The sequence below is a fragment of the Miniopterus natalensis genome, chromosome X, assembly GCF_054644295.1.
Source record: "Miniopterus natalensis isolate mMinNat1 chromosome X, mMinNat1.hap1, whole genome shotgun sequence".
In the NCBI taxonomy this organism is placed as follows: Eukaryota; Metazoa; Chordata; class Mammalia; order Chiroptera; family Miniopteridae; genus Miniopterus; species Miniopterus natalensis.
In genome coordinates this window covers 93802766-93823458 of record NC_142103.1, presented here as the reverse complement: position 1 = coordinate 93823458, position 20693 = coordinate 93802766, and the positions used below count along the sequence as shown (strand labels likewise).

At 39.7% G+C, this 20693-nt stretch overlaps 1 protein-coding gene across 2 annotated transcripts; it reads left to right on the top strand.

The window, feature by feature from the left end:
- Positions 1 to 504: 504 nt before the first annotated feature.
- Positions 505 to 20576, top strand: PRDX4 (peroxiredoxin 4). Of its 2 annotated transcripts, XM_016215396.2 has the most exons (8): positions 505 to 785; positions 4298 to 4415; positions 7633 to 7749; positions 9765 to 9887; positions 12332 to 12462; positions 13698 to 13732; positions 16357 to 16422; positions 19339 to 20576. In XM_016215396.2, exons 1-7 carry the CDS (start codon positions 542 to 544, stop codon positions 16405 to 16407), a joined length of 819 nt encoding a protein of 272 aa, XP_016070882.1. In that variant the 5' UTR covers positions 505 to 541; the 3' UTR covers positions 16408 to 16422; positions 19339 to 20576. The 2 variants fall into 2 exon arrangements, with proteins under 2 accessions (XP_016070882.1, XP_016070881.1); XM_016215395.2 differs by lacking the exon at positions 19339 to 20576 and having other exon boundaries at positions 16357 to 16468.
- The last annotated feature ends 117 nt before the right edge of the window (positions 20577 to 20693 follow it).

Here is a 20693-nt window from a genome sequence, read left to right as displayed (position 1 = left end):
GTTTCTCAGGACTTAAAGAGGCTGCAACTAGAGGGGGTAGTCATGGCACTGTTCACACAGGTCACTTCAAGGAAAAAGCTGTAGGAAGCAGAACAGAAGATGCGCGCGGTTCAAAGGCAGATAGGTTAGTTTCACTTTGTTAGAGGGGGTGGTGGGCGGTGTTGAGGCTCTGTGGGCGAGATGGGCGTGGAAACGGCGCCGAGGACGCGAGCGAGTGAGGCCGGTTACTGGCCACGCCAGAAAAGCCGCTTTCGCAGAGTTGGGCTGAGCGCCCGGCCCGGCCCGCGCCCAAGGCGCAGGCGCAAAAGCGGGCAGGGGCGCGCAGGCCACGTGGCGGGGCTTGGCGGGCCGGCGCGGGGCGGGGGGGGGGGGGGGGGGGAGCCAGGAACTCGGAGAGCAGGGGGGCGGGGGCGGGGGGGGGCAAAGGGCGGAGCAGGTCTCGCGAGGCCGCGCCCTGGCTGTCCGGCGCGCGATCGCAGCTGCCTGGCGGCGGGAGAAGCAGCGCTAGCGCCTAGGGACGTGTGTCTGCACTCGCGCGGTCATGGAGGCGCCGGGGCCGCTGCCTGCCGCGACGACTCCGGCCCCCAGCCGGAGCCCCAGGCCGCTGCTGCTGCCGCTTCTGCTGCTCCTGCTGCTAGCCCAGGCTCTGCGGGGCTGGGAGGCAGAGGAGAGGCCCCGCACCCGTGAAGAGGAATGCCACTTCTACGCGGGGGGACAAGTGTACCCGGGGGAGGCGTCCCGAGTTTCGGTCGCCGACCACTCCCTGCACCTCAGCAAAGCCAAGAGTAGGTGGTGCCCCGCCAAGGGGGCTTGACCCGCGGCCGAGGGAGGCGGGAAGCGGGGAGGGCTAGGAGACACGTGTGCCCCGCTTAGGGTACCGGGGAGCGTGACTTGGGCGGCGCCCCCTGCGCTGCCTCCGTCCCGAAGCAGATCTGCCTCTTTCCTGGGGGTGGCGAGGGAGGAGGGTTCCAGCTGTGAGAAAGGGATGGTTTCCACTGATCAGATTTGGGAACTAGTGGTTACCCCAAAAGCCGCAGAAGAGAGAAAGAGGGTGGCCCAGGTCCCGGACTTGCAGGCATCAGAGGATGTTGTGCAAACTGAAACACTTCCTCAAACATCAAAGTGGCTGCAGCATATCACGTCTGTTTCCAAGTGCTCTTCCAGGGATGGATCGGTTAAGTTGAATAATCATAGAAAGTTCGATTAAACAGAAAAGTGGCTAAACAAAGTGTTCAGGAGAGCAAACGTTTCACCTTTCTATTTTTCTTTTTATTTCCATCTTATAAAGACTTTTAAAAGCCCTTCCCACAAACCTATATAATTAATGGATATTCTTTGTTTCTCATAGAAAATAACTTATTACAAAGAGTACTTTGGAGGCTCTTTGGAGAGAGAGGAGGAAAAAAGAGGTTCAAAGTAATGTATTTTGGTTGATGATAAACCTCATGGCAAATTTGTGTCCTGCCAGTTTGGCTTTTGATTATTTGCACTTCTGTCCAGTGTACACAGCTAATGGCCACTTTCACAAAGGACACGTCAGACTGAGAGACTGAGAAAGTTGCGGCCTGCTGCATCTAGATGTTAAGATTAGCTGAAAAGAAGTAGCCGGGGATTAAAGGATAAATACTGTCCCGTGCTTGCTTTTAAGTAACCTGCTTTTCCTACAGATCACTGGCATCCCAAAGATGATGGTTCAGTTACACCATGTTCTGTGCCTATATTCAGTGAAAAAAGTGTGCTTCACAATTATGAATCCCGGGTGTTGAGTGGAATGTTATGATTTAGGATGGAGTGGGAGTAATAAATAAGAAAAACTGTTTTGCCTTCTTAAACATTTGCAGTTCATTCCTACTGAACGTTCACTACTTTTGGATTTTTGTTTCTAAAAAGCCAGCCTTGCACTTTGTTTTATTTTATTGTTTTTAAACAGCATATGCTTATTTCACAGGAGGCCTTAGCTGAGCTCTCCACTCGGGATCTCACAAGGCTGCAGTCAAGGTGCTGGCTGAGCTGCATCCCTTTCTGGAGCTCGGCATTCTCTTCCAAATTCACATGGTGGCGGGCAGAATTCAGTTCCTTGTGATTAAGGACAGGGTCCCTCTTTTTTCCCTGTCTGTCACCTGGTGCCATGCTTAATTCCTAAGAACCAGCCACTCACAGTTTCTTTCTTCAACAGCATGGCAGCTGATTTTGTTAAGGCCAGCAAGAGAATCTTTCTTAGCTTCGAGTCCCAGCACTTTTAAAATCACAGTATTTCAAAGTGTCATTAGTTTTACTTGCCTGGGAAGATATTTTGAAATGTGTCAACCAGTTAAGTGTTCACTTGCATTACATTGTATTTCCCATAAGAAACAAATTCCATCCAGGTGTGCTCATAAAAGCAAAATATAGCAGTAACAGATTTCCCTTTACCAGAAAACTTTTTCAAATTTTAGGTATTTGCTACATTTCTGTCACATATAGGCTTATCTAGAATTAAAGATACGAGAACTTCTATTCATAAAGTGGATTATTATAGAGCCATTAAGGCCATACTTTCAAATAATTTTTAGTAACATGAAAAATGTTCATGATTTACTGTTGCTTTTTTTTAAAGGAATGCAACATGATCCAAATTTGTGTTTAAAGAGAAGATGAGAAGGAAAGACATCAGAATGTTAACAGTAAATTAATGGGGTTTTGAGAAGAGGAGGTTTAAATATCCTTCTTTATACTGCTTTGCATTTGCCAGAATCTGTTATGATTTATATTCAAGATTTTAATAGATGCAGGGTTGCTTTGGGGATTCCATTTATAGATCTTAACAAAGTGACTGCATTCTTTTTTTGCTCTATAAACTGATGACAGTTTTTTCTTTGAACTAACACTATAATTTTTAAATCAAGAACCCAAATTTCTCAAACTCAGAATTTTGAGAACAAAATTTATTTCTCAGATTTGGTTTTCCCAATGTGCTAAAACCATTAAGGAGTGTCATTGTAACAGATCATTATAATTCCAACCACAGTCTATTTAATGTATCCTGTTAATCTCTCCCTTTGAGTAGCATTTTCAGTAATGTATATAAAGCATATATAGTTCAGTACCCTTCTACTATCTAATTCCCCCTCTTGGCCTTTACCTAATCAGATCGGGATATTTATATGAGGTAGGCTGCTGATTCAAGATAAGTAATCACACGTTATATATTAACTTCACAGAGAAATTCATCTTAAGTTTATGTCTCTTTTCAGAATGACCATAAATGCTGGGTGTTATAACCCTTATTTTCTAGGAACCATAGTCAAACTTGGAAGCAAGTATTGACTTCAATATATGTAATGGTTCTGAAAGTTTAAGTGCTATCTGAATGTAACAGAAGATCAAGGTATATTATTATCAAAGCATGTTGGCTAGAATTACAGCATGCCCTTACAAGAGAGCACCAACTATTGAATTTCCATCAGGTCACTTGAAACCTTTTCAAGGGGGTCTCCTTTCAAAGCCCTCTAGGAAAATAATCCCATGGTCTGGGATTGTACACTTCTGGCCTGATGTATTTGCAAATTTCCTACTCCTTGAGTGTGTCAGCAGGTCCTCCATGAGTATGTGAGAAACTGGACAGATGTTTAAATTAGTACACCTGAAAGGCTGCCATTAGGAAAAGGAACTTCTAATTATTTGAAATGTCGGAAGTTCCGCTTGGAGGGGCTATAGTGAAGTACCCGGTAGGGTTTAGTGCAGGGATGGAATGTAAGGGGCGGGGGTGGTGGCTGTGAGCATGAATAGAATAAAAAGTATTGTCACTAACCTCCAACTGAATTACAGCATGCCCTGAAATTGAGCATTTCTTATCTTTATAAATATTAGCAACAAACCACATTAGCTTCAGCAGTACTTGCTTGTACCTGTTGCCAATAGAACCACAGATATTTTCAAGCCACATTGTGGTTGTTGGTTGTTGCAGGGACCCTGAAACATCATTTACACTCTTTAGTATTTTGGGTAGTTATTAGATCACTGCTAGATCCTGCATTTTTAAAGTATTAATAAAAAGGAACATGTATTACTACATCACCAATAAAGGTTTTTTTATATTTTGATAATTGCATTTCAATATAATTGTTTCCCTTTGTAATTACATATGTTTTATTTTATACATTCAATAACACTACTCTGGGAAGTCTGTAAGCTCCACCAGACTGCTGTGGAGATCCAAAGTTTCAGAAGCCTTGATTTTTAGTGATTTCCTAAAGCTGTTCTGTCATCCCACCGACTTTCTCAGTGGTATAAAACATCCTATATCTTTCTTTCTTAGTTTCCAAGCCAGCACCTTATTGGGAAGGAACTGCTGTGATAAATGGAGAATTTAAGGAGCTCAAGTTAACTGATTATCGTGGAAAATACCTGGTCTTTTTCTTCTACCCACTTGATTTGTAAGTAATACATGTACACAGCAGCTAGTAAAACCTCAGTTATAATCAGTCATTAATTGAAAACATCAAACAGTTAGAAATATTTTATTTAGCTCTTGGTCCTCAAAAGGCAGACTAAGGTGAAGAATATTTCCAAGAAGGTGACATCTACCATGTATTTCAGAATCATAACCCTTTGACTGCAGTACTTTACACTTATATCTCCATGATTGTGTTATAACATAATCATTAGACAAAAATACAGTTATATTCATTAAGCTACACCTACTCAAGCAAGAAAATGGACTGGCAATATTTTAGAAAGCACTTAAGAGCAAGACTTACATCACAAATCTAATGTATCCCTCCCTGTTAAATAGAAAATTAACAAGCCCCTTTTCTCTGGTGATGCCTTTTATGGTTTTACTGTTTTTACTCTTTGCTGCATCTGTTGCTTTCCTGTGATTTGAACATTTGCCTGAAAATATTGCATATGCTTAACGAATAGTACCTACTAATATAAATTATGGTTATTGTGGGAGCTTTTTCTCTTTAACTCTGACAGTGAGCACTTTTGTAGATACAAAGTTGACTCAAAGTAAAGGCTCTTGCAGCTTCAGTCACACCGAGGATTTAATTTTATTTTGAGTGTTTTTCAAATTCCATAAAAGCAAAAAGATACCAAAATGAGAGTTATCCCAACTTTTATCTTTCTTCTATTTGAATTTTTTGGAGGGTCACAAAGTAAGTAGAAGATTCTTCTATCTTTGTCACTGTATATTATAAGTCCCTTTTCTGTTAAGACTAATCTAGGTAAATAAAATTTAAACTTGCAGGGAGGTTACACTTAAACTCATCTCCATAGGTTGTCTCTAGGCCAGAGATTTGCAAACATTTTCTGTACAGGGCCAGATAGTACACATTTTAGTCATAGTCTTGTGGTGATCTTTATTCTAACTACTCAAATTTACCATCATAGCACAAAAACTACCATAATAAACGAATGAGTGTGTGTTCAATTGAAAGTGTATTTACAAAAAATAAGATAGGCTAGATTTGGCCTGTGGCTGAAAGTTTGCTAACCCCTAGTCTATCTAAATAGGAAGAATTCTCATAAAAATTAATACATCGAGACTAAAGTCATGAATCTACACAATACATAATCTTTTAAATTATCTCGACTAGCTAAAATGTATAATATACTCTAATTTCCAATAGAAACCAGAAGTTGAAATTTTAACATATAAAAATTATGGGCCTTCTAAATTCATGTTGTTATAAAACCAAAAAGTTAAAACATGTAAAATATATGACACTAAACCTGAATTTTGAAATTAGTCTGACATAGCAGGTAAAAACGCGTTCTTTCCAGTGTTATTTAAAACTCCATGATGAATAAGACATAGCTAACTGCATGATGCTAGCAGTGGTGTTCTGCAGCAAGGCGCTAAGATCGCTCCTTCCTGTTGTTTCCCTGGAATGCCAGACTGGGCCTGGTTAGAGAAGGAAGAATCCTCAGGCATTGCCACAGTCTACAAGGATGAAAGTCACACACACAACCCACCAGTTTTCCCCCGACCTTTTTCTCTGTCTTCACTAAGAAGTCGGGCAAAATGTGTCTCTAGATACCATTTGGGATAATAGGAAGAAAGGCAGGGGGTGACCATTCCTACCTTTTGGAAAATATTAAAAATATATATTATAGGCCAGGTTCCAGGGATGTAATCTAGTTTAGAACTTTGTGATTGCATATGACAGCCCTCCACTTGAACAACTGAAACATTTGAAAAGCCTATGTTGGGGTGTGGTAGGAACTTGTCCCCTAAATCTACATTTTTCAAACTTTCTTGGCCATGACACACAATGGGAAATAAATTTTTCATTGCTGCCCCATACATGTACACATACGTACAGGGCAACATTCAGTCTTCACGCACCAGTGCAGCCACGCTGTCCTGAAACACTGAAAAGCTTCCATACCAGGCGGTCAGTAGCCACTTTCTCAACCCCTCCCCAAGTTGCCCTCCCACCTGGTCCTGTTCCGAAACCTCCAGCACTAAAGCCAACTTTGAGTTAAGGTTGTTAAATATTTTTACTATCTCTCCTGAACACACACATATATATGCACTGCTATGTACATGTCTCATAACTTACCCTTACTGTGAATGATGTATCTTCATATTTTCTATTTCACTATTTTAAAATGCTGTTTGGAACTCAATAAATTGGCTTAAGTACAGTGGAACCTCAGTTCTCGAACTTAATTCGTTCCAGAAGCCTGTTCAAGAAGCGATTTGTTTGAAAACTGAATCATTTTTTCCCATTAGAAATAATGTAAATTGAATTAATCCCTTCCAGACCCCCAAATGATTCCGTTTTACCCTTTCTTATATACAGTACCTATCTAATGTACTGTTTAATATATAAACAAACACTTATTTTCTGAAATTTACCGAACCACCCCCTACTAACCTTAAACGAGTCACTTCCAGGGGTGTGTTTCAGGAGGTCAGCATGTGGCATCTTCACTTTTCCACATATTATTGCCTCCAGAATGCTGTCACCGGCTAACTGCTTTTCATTTACGCAAAGCAACAGTTTTTCCACCTCTTCAATTGCCTGTGATCACTGTTTCCTTCACAGCATTAGCAACATTAGCACTCTTGGTGGCCTCTTTATGTTTTAAAATTGTGCTAATCATCCATTTCGCCAGCAACAATAGCATCCTCTCCTTTGTTGCCCGAGAGATGCTTTTTGTCACGCCGAGGTATCAGCGTGAAAGGGCCGGCAAGTCGAAAACCAAAGTCTGGTTCGACAACGGGGACATTTTTTCCCTAAACAACTTGGTCGAGAACCAAATTGTTCAAGATGGGAGACATTCAAGAACCGAGGTTTGACTGTAATTCCTACCCCAGTATGAAAAATACTACCCTAAGGTAATATTCTCTAATCAAGAAGCGGAGGGGGCGGGAGGGCATGTCCTCCCTCCAAATAGAGATCGATGCATCGGGCTCTAAGGCTGGTATAAGAATGTAAAAAACAGTGATGTGTCAGATTTGTACAGATCTTTTGAAAGCTGTAAAGCATTTTAGACTACCCAATCTTGAGAAGGTTCATATAGGAAATTGTTCTTAATGTGTATTTTTATATACTAAATGTGTTTGTAAAGACTATGTCATTTGAAACTCCACATATATGAGTATTTTGAGAATACTGAGTATATTTTTTTTACTTTCAGCACTTTTGTGTGTCCAACTGAAATTATCGCCTTTGGTGATAGAATTGAAGAATTTCGATCTATAAACACTGAAGTTGTGGCATGCTCCGTCGATTCGCAGTTTACCCATTTGGCCTGGTTGGTATCTTACACTTACATTTGTAGGGAAAAAATGGATTTACTTTGAAATTATGGGCAGACAACTCTTAACATGATAGGAATATAGTTATTTATCAGACAATTCAGAAGTAGATTTGTCTGAGAACTGCTAGTTCAATGAAGTTACATAAAAATGCTTAAGGATTTTATAGGACATTTCAAAATTATGGGGGAAAGTTCAGTGAAAAAGATGTAATACCCATAGCAAAAACTACTGAATTATATGATTATTTTATTAAGACAAATTTTGGGTAACCTTAATCTAGAGAAAAAAAATCTTTAAAATACCATTTCTCTGTTGCCTAGTATTAGGCCAAACTCAAAATAACTTTTATAATTACTTTTCAAGAAGCAATGATGTTTAAATTAATTTTAGAAATAATTTTAATTAATTGTTTCACCTAATTAATAGCAAAGAATTGCAAGTTAAAATGACAAGAGATCCCATTTTTTCCCTGTCTGATTGGCCAACATATTCAAATATTGAAAAATGTAACGCAGTGATGACAAAGGTGGGAAGAAATGGCACTCTCATACACACAGACGGCTCAGCATTCCTGGAGAGGAGTTAGGCAACATGTTTCAGAATCTGAAATGTGTGTGTTGCTGTGAGTTTTTAATTATGTCCACAATTTTGTGCACAAAATTTTATGCACAATAAAGACTTCAGAATTATATTGGTTTTAAAACTTAGTATTAAATTCATTAAAGTAACAAATTCAAAACAAGTTTTTCTCCATTTACAATTATATGTATACATATAAATATATGTGCATGTATATGTATATAAAACTAAAATTTTAATTGGTTCAGGAGCTACAATTTAAATTTAACTTGCATTCCCATAAGTAATTCTCTTAAGCATTTTAAAAAGCAGTTATATGTTTTATTTGATTTCCTGTAAGTATCTCAATTTTCAGACATACCCTCCCAAGAACTTAAGTAATTCTTGCAAATCTAATAAATAGATTTGGTATGTCTTAAGTCCTTTTAAAATGTTTCCCTACTATTTATAAACTGAATAAAATTTCAGCTTACACATTTTAAATTGGAATCACAAAGTAAATGTTATTCTAATGTGTCAAATTATCTTAAACACTATAAATATATCAATATATAAATATGTACAGATTATTTCGCAATGTAAAAATTTTAAAACTATGGGTTGAATTTGCTTTATCACTTCTATAGTAATTCTAAATCTCCATAGGATTAAAACAAATCATATAAGAGAAAACATTTATGTTATCCAAAAATTCCATTTTGGGGATATATTCTCAGCTGGATAGATTTCATATCAATCAGAGATTTCTACTTGGATGTCAGAACTGGGTTCGCAGACATCTGGAGCAGAATTTTCCTGTCTTATAGCTGCTGTGTCGGTGCCCTCCAATTGGGGCACCAGCCCACATCCCCTGGTTTCAACTTAAAACATACTTAAGTCTGAAGACTAATGTGTCTGAGATTATAGCTGACTTCCTTCGCTGCTGCAAGTGGACTTTGCATTTCTTGGTCTCTCAGAATATTAAAATACCCAGTTGTATTCTGCCTACCTCTCAAGGAATTGTCCTGTGATCACAATTCTAAGGTTATGCTTATGACAGTGCATATCCTTTACGCATCAGTTCCACTTCTAGGAATTAATCAAACAAGTGTACAATGTTAAGAATACAAGGATGTTCCCAGCAGTGTTTATAAAAGCAAAAAAAAAGGAAACAATTTAAATGTATGTCAGTAGAGATTAGTAAAATATTGTATGTCTATACATTGGAAATGTGATGTGTATCTCCATATTTAGCATTTAAAGGATATGAATATATTGTTAAGTGGGACAAAAGGCAAGAAAATAGAATGTATATTAGCCTGGTTTTTTTTTTTAGAGAAAGAATGAGTGTGTTGCATTCGTTCATGTGTGTGCACATGCAGAGAAAGAGGGCTGTTTTGATATATGCCATTTACTTAACTCTGAGAGGTAAATGTTCTGTTTGTTACAGGATTAACACCCCACGAAGACAAGGAGGACTTGGGCCAATAAAGATTCCACTTCTTTCAGATCTGACCCATCAGATCTCCAAGGACTATGGCGTATATCTGGAAGACTCAGGCCACACTCTTAGGTACCTTTTCAGTGGTTTTACATTATGACCAATGCAAATACATTTGTAACCCTCCTGGAAATGGAGTTAGAAGATACAAGGTTTGATCAAGAAATATTATTTGCTCTATTTGCAAAAATGTTGTAGATACTTTTTTAAATAATTAGTGAGTGCCCTACTTAAACTATGTGAGTGTCACTGACTGTTAGAGCTGGAAGATTATGTAGAGGTCTTTTACCAACCCTGTCATTTTACAGATAAACAGATTCATAGAGTTCCATGAACTCTCTTTCTCTGCATGCGCACACACATGAACTTAGCCAAAGATACATAATTAATTAATGGCAGGGTACAGACTTGAACTCACGTCCCCAAACTCCTTGTCCATTTCTTTCTGCCCTTCTCCAAACTGACTCCAATAATGGTTTTCCTAAATACAAGTATCATAGTATTAGCAAACCTGTACCTTTGGAGTAGGAAAAATTAAGGAAATATTTTACCCAACAGCTCTCACTGGGTTACTTGAGCTAATAAATGCTAACAGAATTTTTTGGAAAAAGGGGGCAATTTTAGCTTAAAACAACTGTAATTTTGTTATAGTTGTATTATTTCCTTTTCAATGCTAATAGTTTCTTTTTAAATGTGTCATGTGAAAGTGTATTTTATAATCATGTTTTTAATAACAGCCTTATTGAGATATATCATGTACCCCAATATAAAGCATACAATTCAGTAGTTTTTTAGTATATTGAGAGAGTTTTGCAACAATCACCACAATCAATTTTAGAACATTTTTCTTACTCCAAAAACAAACCTCATACCCATTAGCAGTTACTCCCCCATTTCCCCAATTTTCTGGTTCCCATGCCTGCCTGCCGTCTTTATTTAATCCCTTGTTGCAGTGACGCACATCTTCATAGCTTCCTAATAAAATGTCATTGAAAGGTAAAATGGTTTGAAACCTTACATGTCAGAAAATATTTTTATTCTACTCTCATGTTGATTAATAATTTGGCTGGGTACAGAGTTGTAGATAGAAAGGCATTTTCCTGCAAACATTCAAAAGCATTGCCCTGCTATTTTTAGTTTTTGGGGTGGTTAGCGAGATGTCTGTTGCGATTTTAATTTCTGATTATTTATAAGAATGACCTGTCTCTTCTCTGTGGAAGAGACATACATGTATGTTACACCAAGTATGCCAAATGTATTAGTCTCAAAGTCTACCAAAGAAGCAATTAAAACAAAAAACAAGCTAGAATTTGCTACCAAAGAAAAGGCAGATTTGTTTTTGTGTGGTGTGTGTTGGTATAATGTATATTACAAAGCAAAACAAAATTTTCGATCAGGCTCACTTATTTCAGAACAGACTTGATCACCATTGACAACAGTTTTCAACTGTAAAAGTAGCTATATCAAATGAACACCCATATGAATAAAAATTAAGCAAGTTGACCTGATCCAAGGAGAGTGAGCCCTAGTTACTTCAGACATCAAGTTGCTTGTTCAAAAAATGTATTATAGGAGAAGCAGGAATACTTTAGTAATGTTTAACAAGATTTCATAAAATAGATATAGTCCATATATTTCTATCATTATTTGTAACACTGTACATAAGCAGTTAGCCCCGGTACCTGTGATCTTTTTCTAATCCAAAAAAGTACTGGGTTGAAATCCATATTGACTTAAATAGACAATGAAGTCCTTTGAAAACTTTTGTCTCTAGCCTACTTGAACTCTTGCAGTGCCACCCCCATCTCAGTACCAGGTCTTTTTGGCCAAACTGCTTCATTATCCTGAGGCCATAGAAGTGAATGACACATACAGAGATTTAGAGGGAAAGGTGACTTTGCTTATATTGGTGACCTTGTCTTTTTGTAACATTGAAAAAGGAAATAAAAAAATCCTAAACAGCCAGTGAAGAGAAAGATGGGCCACTCCTTCAGTCAAAGGAGAACTCTGCTGTGTAGTTCCATCATTTCATCTTCAGTGCAGTGAAATCCCAAACGTAGTACGCGTGAAGGTTCAACTGTAAATACTACAAGACATTTCACAGACAAAAACAAAATTTTAAAGCTACCGGGGGTGGGGGAGGTAGAAGAGGGTAAAGGAGGAAAATAATGATGGAAGGAGACTTGACTTGGGGTGGTGAACACACAATACAATGTACGGATGATGGGTTATAGAATTGTACACCTGAAACCTATATAATTTTATTAACCTATGTCATCCCAATAAATTCAGTAATTTTTTAAATTTAAAGCTCCCACTTAACAGTTGTAATCCCAAATTATATAGTAGATAAGTGTGGGTATGGGGGGGGGGGTGTGCGTGTACCAGTCAGGTAGGTAGTGTGTTGTTGGTTCTGTATAACAGTCCTTTGTGGATGGTACAGGGATTCACATTAACAAATACTTGTCTTAACTAAGAGGAAATAGCCTCACCCCTACCACTCTTGTGTTTTATAGAGGCCTCTTCATTATTGATGACAAAGGGATCCTAAGACAGATTACCCTGAATGACCTTCCTGTGGGTAGATCGGTGGATGAGACGCTGCGTTTGGTTCAAGCATTCCAGTACACCGATAAACATGGAGAAGGTACTCTCTCTTTCCAAACGTCATAGCCCTTTGAGGTTTTTTAGTTTGAGAAGAGGCAGCAGCATAATTAGTTTGGTTTCTGATCCTGTAAGTAATTTGGATAGTTCCAAAGTCATCTGATTGTTTTCAAATTATTAGCTGATCTTTTAACAAACTATTACTAATATATTCTACTTACTGAATTAAAAGATGCAAAAAATATTCATTATTTGCACAGTCCTTTTAGGTAAGCTCAAAGAGAAAAGTTTCTGTTGCTATAGTTTTTCAAATTATGTTTTTATAAACTTAAAATGTGCCAGTCTGGCAATATTTAATAATGTGGGTTTTAGTTGCATGTTTACATTGATTTAGATTTTTTTCCTCAAGGTAATTCAGTAATCATCAAGGTTATTCAGTATCATACTAATAATCTATTAGTTCATCCTTTCACTCCAAATTTTCCTAGTAGCTAAATGGGAAAGGTCAGATTTTCATAAAATAAAACGTGTTTTATATTCCTTTCAAATGTGTAACTTGGTACCTGGGTCAAGGTGCATTCTAAGTCAAAGGGAAATCAAATCCTACTTTCTGAATAGTTTTTTATATAAGTATTTTAAATATGTATATTTTTTATTTCACAGAGAGGAAGGGAGAGGGAGAGAGATAGAAACATCAATGATGAGAGTCATTGATCGGCTGCCTTCTGCGTGCCCCCGACTGGGGATCGAGCCCGAAGCCCGGGCCTGTGCCCTGACTGGGAATCGAATTGCGATCTCCTGGATCCTAGGTTGACGCTCAACCACCGAGCCGCGCCGGCCGGGCTGAATAATTTTAAAGTCTCATTTGACAAACAGCAAACCATGGCATCAGTACTAAATACTACCGGAAGCAGCAAATAAGCTTATTGTAAGCTTATGTAAATTCGGAGAAATTGTTGCCATGCCCAGCCCTTTCGGTTCACCAGATTCCCAAAGTTTCCAGCTTTCTTAGAGGAACACTCAATTTGTTTCTTGTACTGTAAGTGTAATTAAACATAATTGACAAAAATGAAAATAGATTAACTGCCTACTGCTAAGTTCCATGACTAAATTTCCTTGGTGCAAGCTAACAGAAGTCAAGTGTCCAGTGGCCTAGAAATGTTCTCATTAATATAGGCTCCATTTTCAATTTCATTTGGGCAAAGAAAAGCCAAGAGTTGCTGAAGAGAACTGAACTCTGTTTTTAAACTGTCTTTTGCCAATTTTTGTTCCTTTCAGTCTGCCCTGCTGGCTGGAAACCTGGTAGTGAAACAGTAAGTCAAACTGATTTTTCTGTTAAGGGGATATCTGGAGCCAAACAAAAATGCCAAGTTTAAGATCATCTGTAATAGCACTTTCTCGATTTTGTAAATGAAGCAAACATTGCTGGGCAGAAATCAGAAGGTACAGGCATTCTTTGAACTGTAGGGAGAGTAGGTAAAACTGGGGAAAGCAGAAGATGGGACTTCATGCTGTGAATTTTAAAGCCAAATATCCAGCAGAATAGACCATTAAAAACAACAACAAAAGGGAGTAGTGGAGACTTGGTAGAATAAAGTCAGAGGGCTAAGATCATATATGGAATTTCTCCCTATATTGTGGCAAAGAAAACAGTCACAGGCATAACTTTTCTACATACAGTAAAAAACTTTTGAGAAAAACCTGGCTTCGCTGACATCGAAGCTAATGATTCCTTATCCTTTGAGAGAAGATTGGAACAAGTGTATTCTTTCATAGGGAGACTGTATAATTTGTAGACAGTCCTGAAGTAGTCTCTGGCCAAAATACAATTTGGAAACTTGCTTGAAACTTTTCTAATAAACATGTTCTAAAAATCAAGTTTTACACAGACTGTAGTTAGGAAAATTACTAGAGCATTAGAGGAAGAAATCATTATCTTAGGATAGAAGAAAAATATAGACTCTTAAGACTTTCTTCCTTAGCAAACCAAAAAAAGACCAAAACAAACAAAAAAACCCAGTTATCATTAGCCATAGACGATGAGAGGTAGAAATTCACTCTGTAACCTCACTCAGATTAGGTAAAGTAACATTTCAGTGATTTTAAACCAGTTTTGATGAGTATGCAAAAGAGCTTAGCCCTTGTGGGTCAAGGTTAATGTTACGATACAATATTCATCTCTACATAGATCTAATGGATAGCAAGTGGATCTGAAGTTAAGCGTTAAAGGGACTTTGAGCACTAAGCACTCTGAGTTATAAATCAGTCATTAGGTTAATTTACAGTGATTGGCTGTGAGGCTCGCAGATAGAAATATGAGTCAGAAGCTGCAGGCATCGCCCGAGAAGCCTTAAAAAGCATTTCTGGATAAGGTCTTCCAGCTCTTCCCCCTGGAGCTGCAGCAGAACCAAAGGTGACTGATGCATAACATCCCCTTCAGTCACAGGCATGAGCGGAGGGAACGGATGCAAAAGGTGAGGAAGCCTGAACTAGTCCAAGAGCTACAACTGGAGGGGAGAAGGAAAGAAAGTAGCAGGAGGGGGGCTGTAGGATCAGAAAGGGTCGGCGGTAGTGCTTCTTTAAGATAGATGACTCTCATCTCCAGATCCCTCAGTTTCCCCTGTATGTTGTACAGGCCTGATTTGTCAGCTCTCCTCTCCAGTGCATGTCATTCTCCAGGCCAGAACCTTTTAGTGGCTCCCCGCACTCACAGGACAAAGTCCAGATACTCGGGGCACAACCTTCAAGTCTTTGCATTCTTTGTTTCCACTGGTCTCTCCCAGGTCACCTTCCCTGTGCTCCCACCAAGCCACGACTCATCTTTCCCCCAAGCAAGCCCTGCTTTTCACACCTTCGTGCCTTCTCAGGTCTGTCTTTCTAGAGCCTGGAATACCTGCCCCCTTCTCTAAATTCTCCTCTTTCAAGACCAACTTAAATGCCACCTCCACTCTGAGACTGTCCCTAATGCCATCTCAGCCTCCATTGTGTCATACACAATCGTATTGTGCATTGCATCAAAACAGCCATGTACATGGACATCTTTCCCATGTGCTCGTATGAGCCTCAAAGGCGAGGCCCGTGGTAATTATCCTACATCCTGCACAGCCCAGCACACTATTGGCACAAAGTACCTAAAAATTGAATTTAAATGCAGACAGATTGTAAACTGGCAGAGCATACTCGTTGAAGTGTGATGCCTGGAAAATTAGGTAATGTTTACTTTATACTAAAAAAAATTATGAAGAAAACACATATAGAACTATCATAAGCTGATTATAAGAGTTTTTTTATATGTAGGGATAGATGTACTTTACCTATAACTATCAAGTAACATAGTTAATGTGAGTTTGATTATTATGGAAATTTCAAAAAAAATCTAGTAGGTTTCTAAGGCTGTGATCTAGTTGGGAGCATTTTTGTTTGTTTGTTTGGAGTGTTTGTTCATTCACTAAATAGTTATTGAAGGTAATACTCCATGTTGTATTCGAGTATTTTTTACCTTTGCAGTTTGAGATTAAAAGGGTGCATTCAGGACCACCAAAAAATCCATTCGAACACATTGCCCCCTCTTCAGGTTGTTGGGGCATCCCAGCGTTTTAGAAAAACATTAACATCTGTAGCCATGCTCTCTTAATGTGTTTGGTTTAATTAGATCAAACCTGAAGATGCCATGAAAGCCTGGTGGCCGAGAGAAGAGCTGTAAGTAAATTCCGGGGTGCTTGAGTACAGATGTTAATTCATTAACAAGTGATTTTCCTTTTGGGACAGCTGAGATTAGTAGGTAGGACAAATCCACTGTTTCCCACATACATGTGATATAATTTGGTGCACAAACATAGTCCTGTCTTCTTTAGTCAAGAGATGGGCAACTACTATCAGACTACTAATGATGTACTTTGGCTTTTAAAAGGAATAATCCGCTTTTTTCTTTTAATAGATAATCCCAGATCCAGCTGGAAAACTGAAGTATTTCGACAAACTGAACTGAAAATACTTCCTCAGGGTATGATGCTTGAATGCTCTCAATAAAGGGCATCGTATTGTTACCACATCATGTCACCGCAGTTGTTTCTTGGAGAATATAAAACATCCATGTCAGGGTCCAAAGATACTCAGTGTTGAAGTTAGACACTGATGCCCAAAGTAGGCAGTTTCTCTCCGGACTCGGCCATGTCCAATTGACTGAAGCGGGGAACAATGACTAACATTTCCCCAGCGCTGCTGTGTGCCGGGCGTTCTGTTAGGCAGGTTCAGTGCATTGTTTCACTTAATCCTCACGGCAGCTCTCCGGGCTCTTGCCTTTCCAGATGGGGAAAGGGAAGCTCAGGTAAACTACTTGCCCAGAGTCACACAGCTGGCTAGAAAGGTAGCATCAGCCTTTGAACCCCAGGCAGGCTCCTAGTTTCTGGGCTCCTAACACTCTGTAGCTCGCCTCTCTGTACCACTGAGGGGGGCAGGAAAGAACAGGTTGTGAGCACATCGTCTTCCACGGTACCTGGAAGGGACAGCTGAGCCCAGAGCTCCCTGCTCTGTACAACACAAAGCCATTTGGACACACACCCCCTTTTTCTAAATTCATGTTTTCAACTCATACCAAATGTATAAGTAATGACTTACATATTTAAATATAATTTAACAAAAGTTGAATCACTAAACATATGTAGCTAGCTCTTCACAAATGACCACATATAAAGCTGAACTCCAATCCTATTTCATCACCCTTTTGCTACCCCAATATGGCAGTGACTTTTGCAATTATCTGTAGGTGTGCCGTGTAAGTATGTTCTAAATGCTAGCTTACGGTCGAGATTTTAGAAGCCAACCTATTAGTAAAGTTGAAAACTGTTAGTGCTTTGGTGTTCCAATAGGGTTGTAATGATCTTGTCAATACTTCCAATACAGCTGGAATCCTACTCTCAGATTTCCTCGTTCCAGTCTGAAGAGTACATATTTTTTACTCATGGAATAAGCCTGTATCTTCTTGATTAATGGTTTCCATTCTTTGGAGCTTTTTTCACATGCGCATTTTAGGCATGTTTACAAGGACAGCTACTTTTATATCTATTGCAAAAAGCCAGTCATTACTGTTTCATTGACCATGCAGCAGCTATTGGTCAGCTACTCTAAACACTTCGTATATATCAGTAACCAAAGACAACTTTCTGCCCTTAAGGAGCTTAGTATTTGATTACTGAAGCAGCTGTTGATAGTGTAGTAATTTCTGGGGACCTGCAAATAAGTGAAAGTACATCCTGACTCTCCGCTTTCATATTAATTGGGTAATGTAAATAGCCATGAATAAAACAGCACTAAATGCACTCCTTCTCAGTGCCTTTTATCAACTCTCCCTTCACACAGCTGATTTCTGAATGCCCACAGGTCCAAAATTATATCCTGAAGGTGATCTCATGTGGCCATTTACAGAACACTGGAAAAAGAGTGTCCAGAAAGGATAGTCCCCCTACTGAAGAGGATGGGCTCTGGGCCTGACAGGGTCACAGCTACAGGAGACCTGTTCCCAGAACATACTGACCTACCTACTGTAATCTAGAGCAGTGCTTCTCACCAGGGACAGTTTGCCCCCAGAGGACATGTTAAATGTCTCGAGATGCTTCTGGTTGTCACATCTGTGAGGGGCTACTGGAATCTAGTGGGTGCAGACCAGGAGTGCTGCTGAACATCGTACAGTGCACAGGACAGCCCCACAACAAAGACTTATCTGGCCAAGATGTCAGCAGTGGTTAGGCTGGGAAACCCCTCTAGAGACAGCTGCCAACAGATTAAAGAAAGGAGACCAGTGCAGCTTAGCTGCCCCTGCAGGAGAACAGACCATGCCATGACCTCTGGACCTTATCCAAAGTAACAGGTCAACAGGTGACTTGCAGTTTCTATGAAATCACTAGAGAATGTCTTTTCAGTGTACAAATATATATTTATATACATATATGTCATCTATAATGCCATGCTTCGCCCTCCAAGCTCTGATCTCTGTTGAATATTTCCCAGTTAAGCCTCGCCAGTGTGCTGAGCTTTACAGTGACTGCAGTGGACTGCTCTTCCAGGGATTTCTTAGTCCCAAGAGTTTCATGCAAGAAGTCAGTCCCACCCTAGCCAGTTTGGCTCAGTGGTTAGAGTGTCAGTCCGTGGAGCGAAGGGTCCCTGGTTCGATTCTGGCCAAGGGCACGTAACTCAGTTGCAGGCTCAGTCCCCAGCCCCGGTCAGCGCACAAGCGGGAGGCAACCAATCGATGTGTCTCTCTCACATCAGTGTTTCTCTCTCCCTCTCTCTCTCTCCCCCTTCCACACTCTCTGAAAAGCAGTGGAAAGAAATAGCTCGGGTGAGGATTAAAAAATAGAGAGAAATCAGTCCCAACTCCCGTCATTTCTTCTGTCCATGGGCATATCTAATCCTACATCCTAAACTTTCCACCTGTCAGTAGACTTCCAGGTTGTATATTTTGTTCTCATATTAACCACTATTTTACTATTTAATGATACTCTACTCTAGGCCCCCGTCTGATATCGCAGAGTGCATCGTTGCATCTCATTACCCATGAACCTTCTGATGCTATGTCAATGAAATATCTTTGAATAGACTTATTAATATATGACGGGATAAAATGTGTACCTCAGGTAAACTGCCCCATGAAGGTCTCCATGTCAGGGGAGATATATATGCTTGTGTGCATGTACATTCATAGACATACACATAGACACACACACTTCTACAAACTCAATAAAATTTTTACCTAGCTTTTAAAGGGAAGGAAAATGTTTAGTGTAGTGTTCAGTATTAGATACCAAAGCAACTTTTACCAATTCCATTATTAACATAATATCACAATTTTGGCATAATGTGGTACACTTATGTAAAATCCTAAAAATATAGTGCTTTTTTGTTCTTGTTTTTGTTTTTTTAGGGCTTTGGGCCTGTCCTGTTGCTCCTTTGGAGGCGGACGGAGAACTGACCCCTAAAAATATAGTTTTAAAGATCCACCTTCCTGAGGCTCAACCTTACAATTTTTTTCAATTAAAAAATTCAAAAGCCAAGTGAAACACCCAAATTCACCTACATCATGCATCTGTTCATAAAGAAAATATTTATTACCTACATGTGTGCAAGGTACTTTGCTAGGCAATGTGGATAAAAAGACATGACACAATCTCTTCCATCAAGAAGCCCACAGTCTCCCAAATGAAAGCATGAAGAAAGCAATACGGTGTAATAAATGCTAGAAACACTGTCACTGTGGTGGCTCCAAAGCGAGCATGAGCAACAAGGAAAAACTGGGCTGAGGGAAGGGGTCACAGAGAAGGGGAGTATAAACCCATTTCCTGTTCCTCCACTGGAGGCCGCATGGCCTGTGAGTGCGCCGTCCTCACGCAAAAAGACTGTACCTGAGGCCCAACTTCAAGAGACGGAGCACTGACTGGTTGTCTTCTCATGATAATCTGCTGGGAGATGGCACATGCTCTAGAGCTGACTGCTAGGGTCAGGGGTCTAGGGTGTGGCCAAGGTGCGAGGGAAGGTAAGAACTGAGCCGGCAGGTGTGGTTTCCTTAACTTCAAATTCTGGTCATTTGTGTGGGTCACCAACAGGATCTGCAAGTTTTCTATTAAAGGGAGTGCGCTGCATTGTACCCCAAAGGCCACGAGATGGCGCCCGGCGCACTAGAATCCCTCAGCCACCTGCCAAGCACTGAGCCCCCTCAGGCTAAACCAAAAGAGCAACTACCTCGAGAACATTTTTGTGTGTTTTTTAACCAATCTTAATTTAGAAAAACATTACTGAAAATTTCAGACCAATTCAAAACTAAGTACAACTCAAGCAGGCATCTTAATTTGTACTGGGTGTACCCCCACCAATGACCCTGACCCAGTTAGAAGTACATTGTACATTGTGACCTAGTTAGTACACAGGTAAATGTGTGTGTGCACATGCACGTGCCTAACAAGCTTCACACAAAACCATCACCATGCATGACCCATTCGGAACTATTAGTTTTGTAGTGCTGGTCACAACCCACTAAATTTCGTAACCCACTAATGGATCATGACCCCTAGTTTGAAATATACACTTTCCTTACAAATACATAAGATATAAACTTGTATGTAAATATATATAAAATCAGGATACAATAAACGCCTACTACATCAATACCCTGTCATCTGTAATTTTCATTTTACTTCCATTATGGTTTTGTTCCTTTGTCTTAGCCATATTATTCCCTCTACTAAAGTACAATTTCTGCGACACAAAAATCAAGGTATCCCT

Coding starts and splice junctions, on each gene's coding strand:
- PRDX4 (XM_016215396.2), top strand. CDS start 542: ATGGAGGCGCCGGGGCCGCTGCCTGCCGCGACGACTCCGGCCCCCAGC. Junction 786..4,297: donor GCACCTCAGCAAAGCCAAGA/GTAGGTGGTGCC, acceptor TTTCTTTCTTAG/TTTCCAAGCCAGCACCTTAT. Junction 13,733..16,356: donor GGAAACCTGGTAGTGAAACA/GTAAGTCAAACT, acceptor TTCTTTTAATAG/ATAATCCCAGATCCAGCTGG.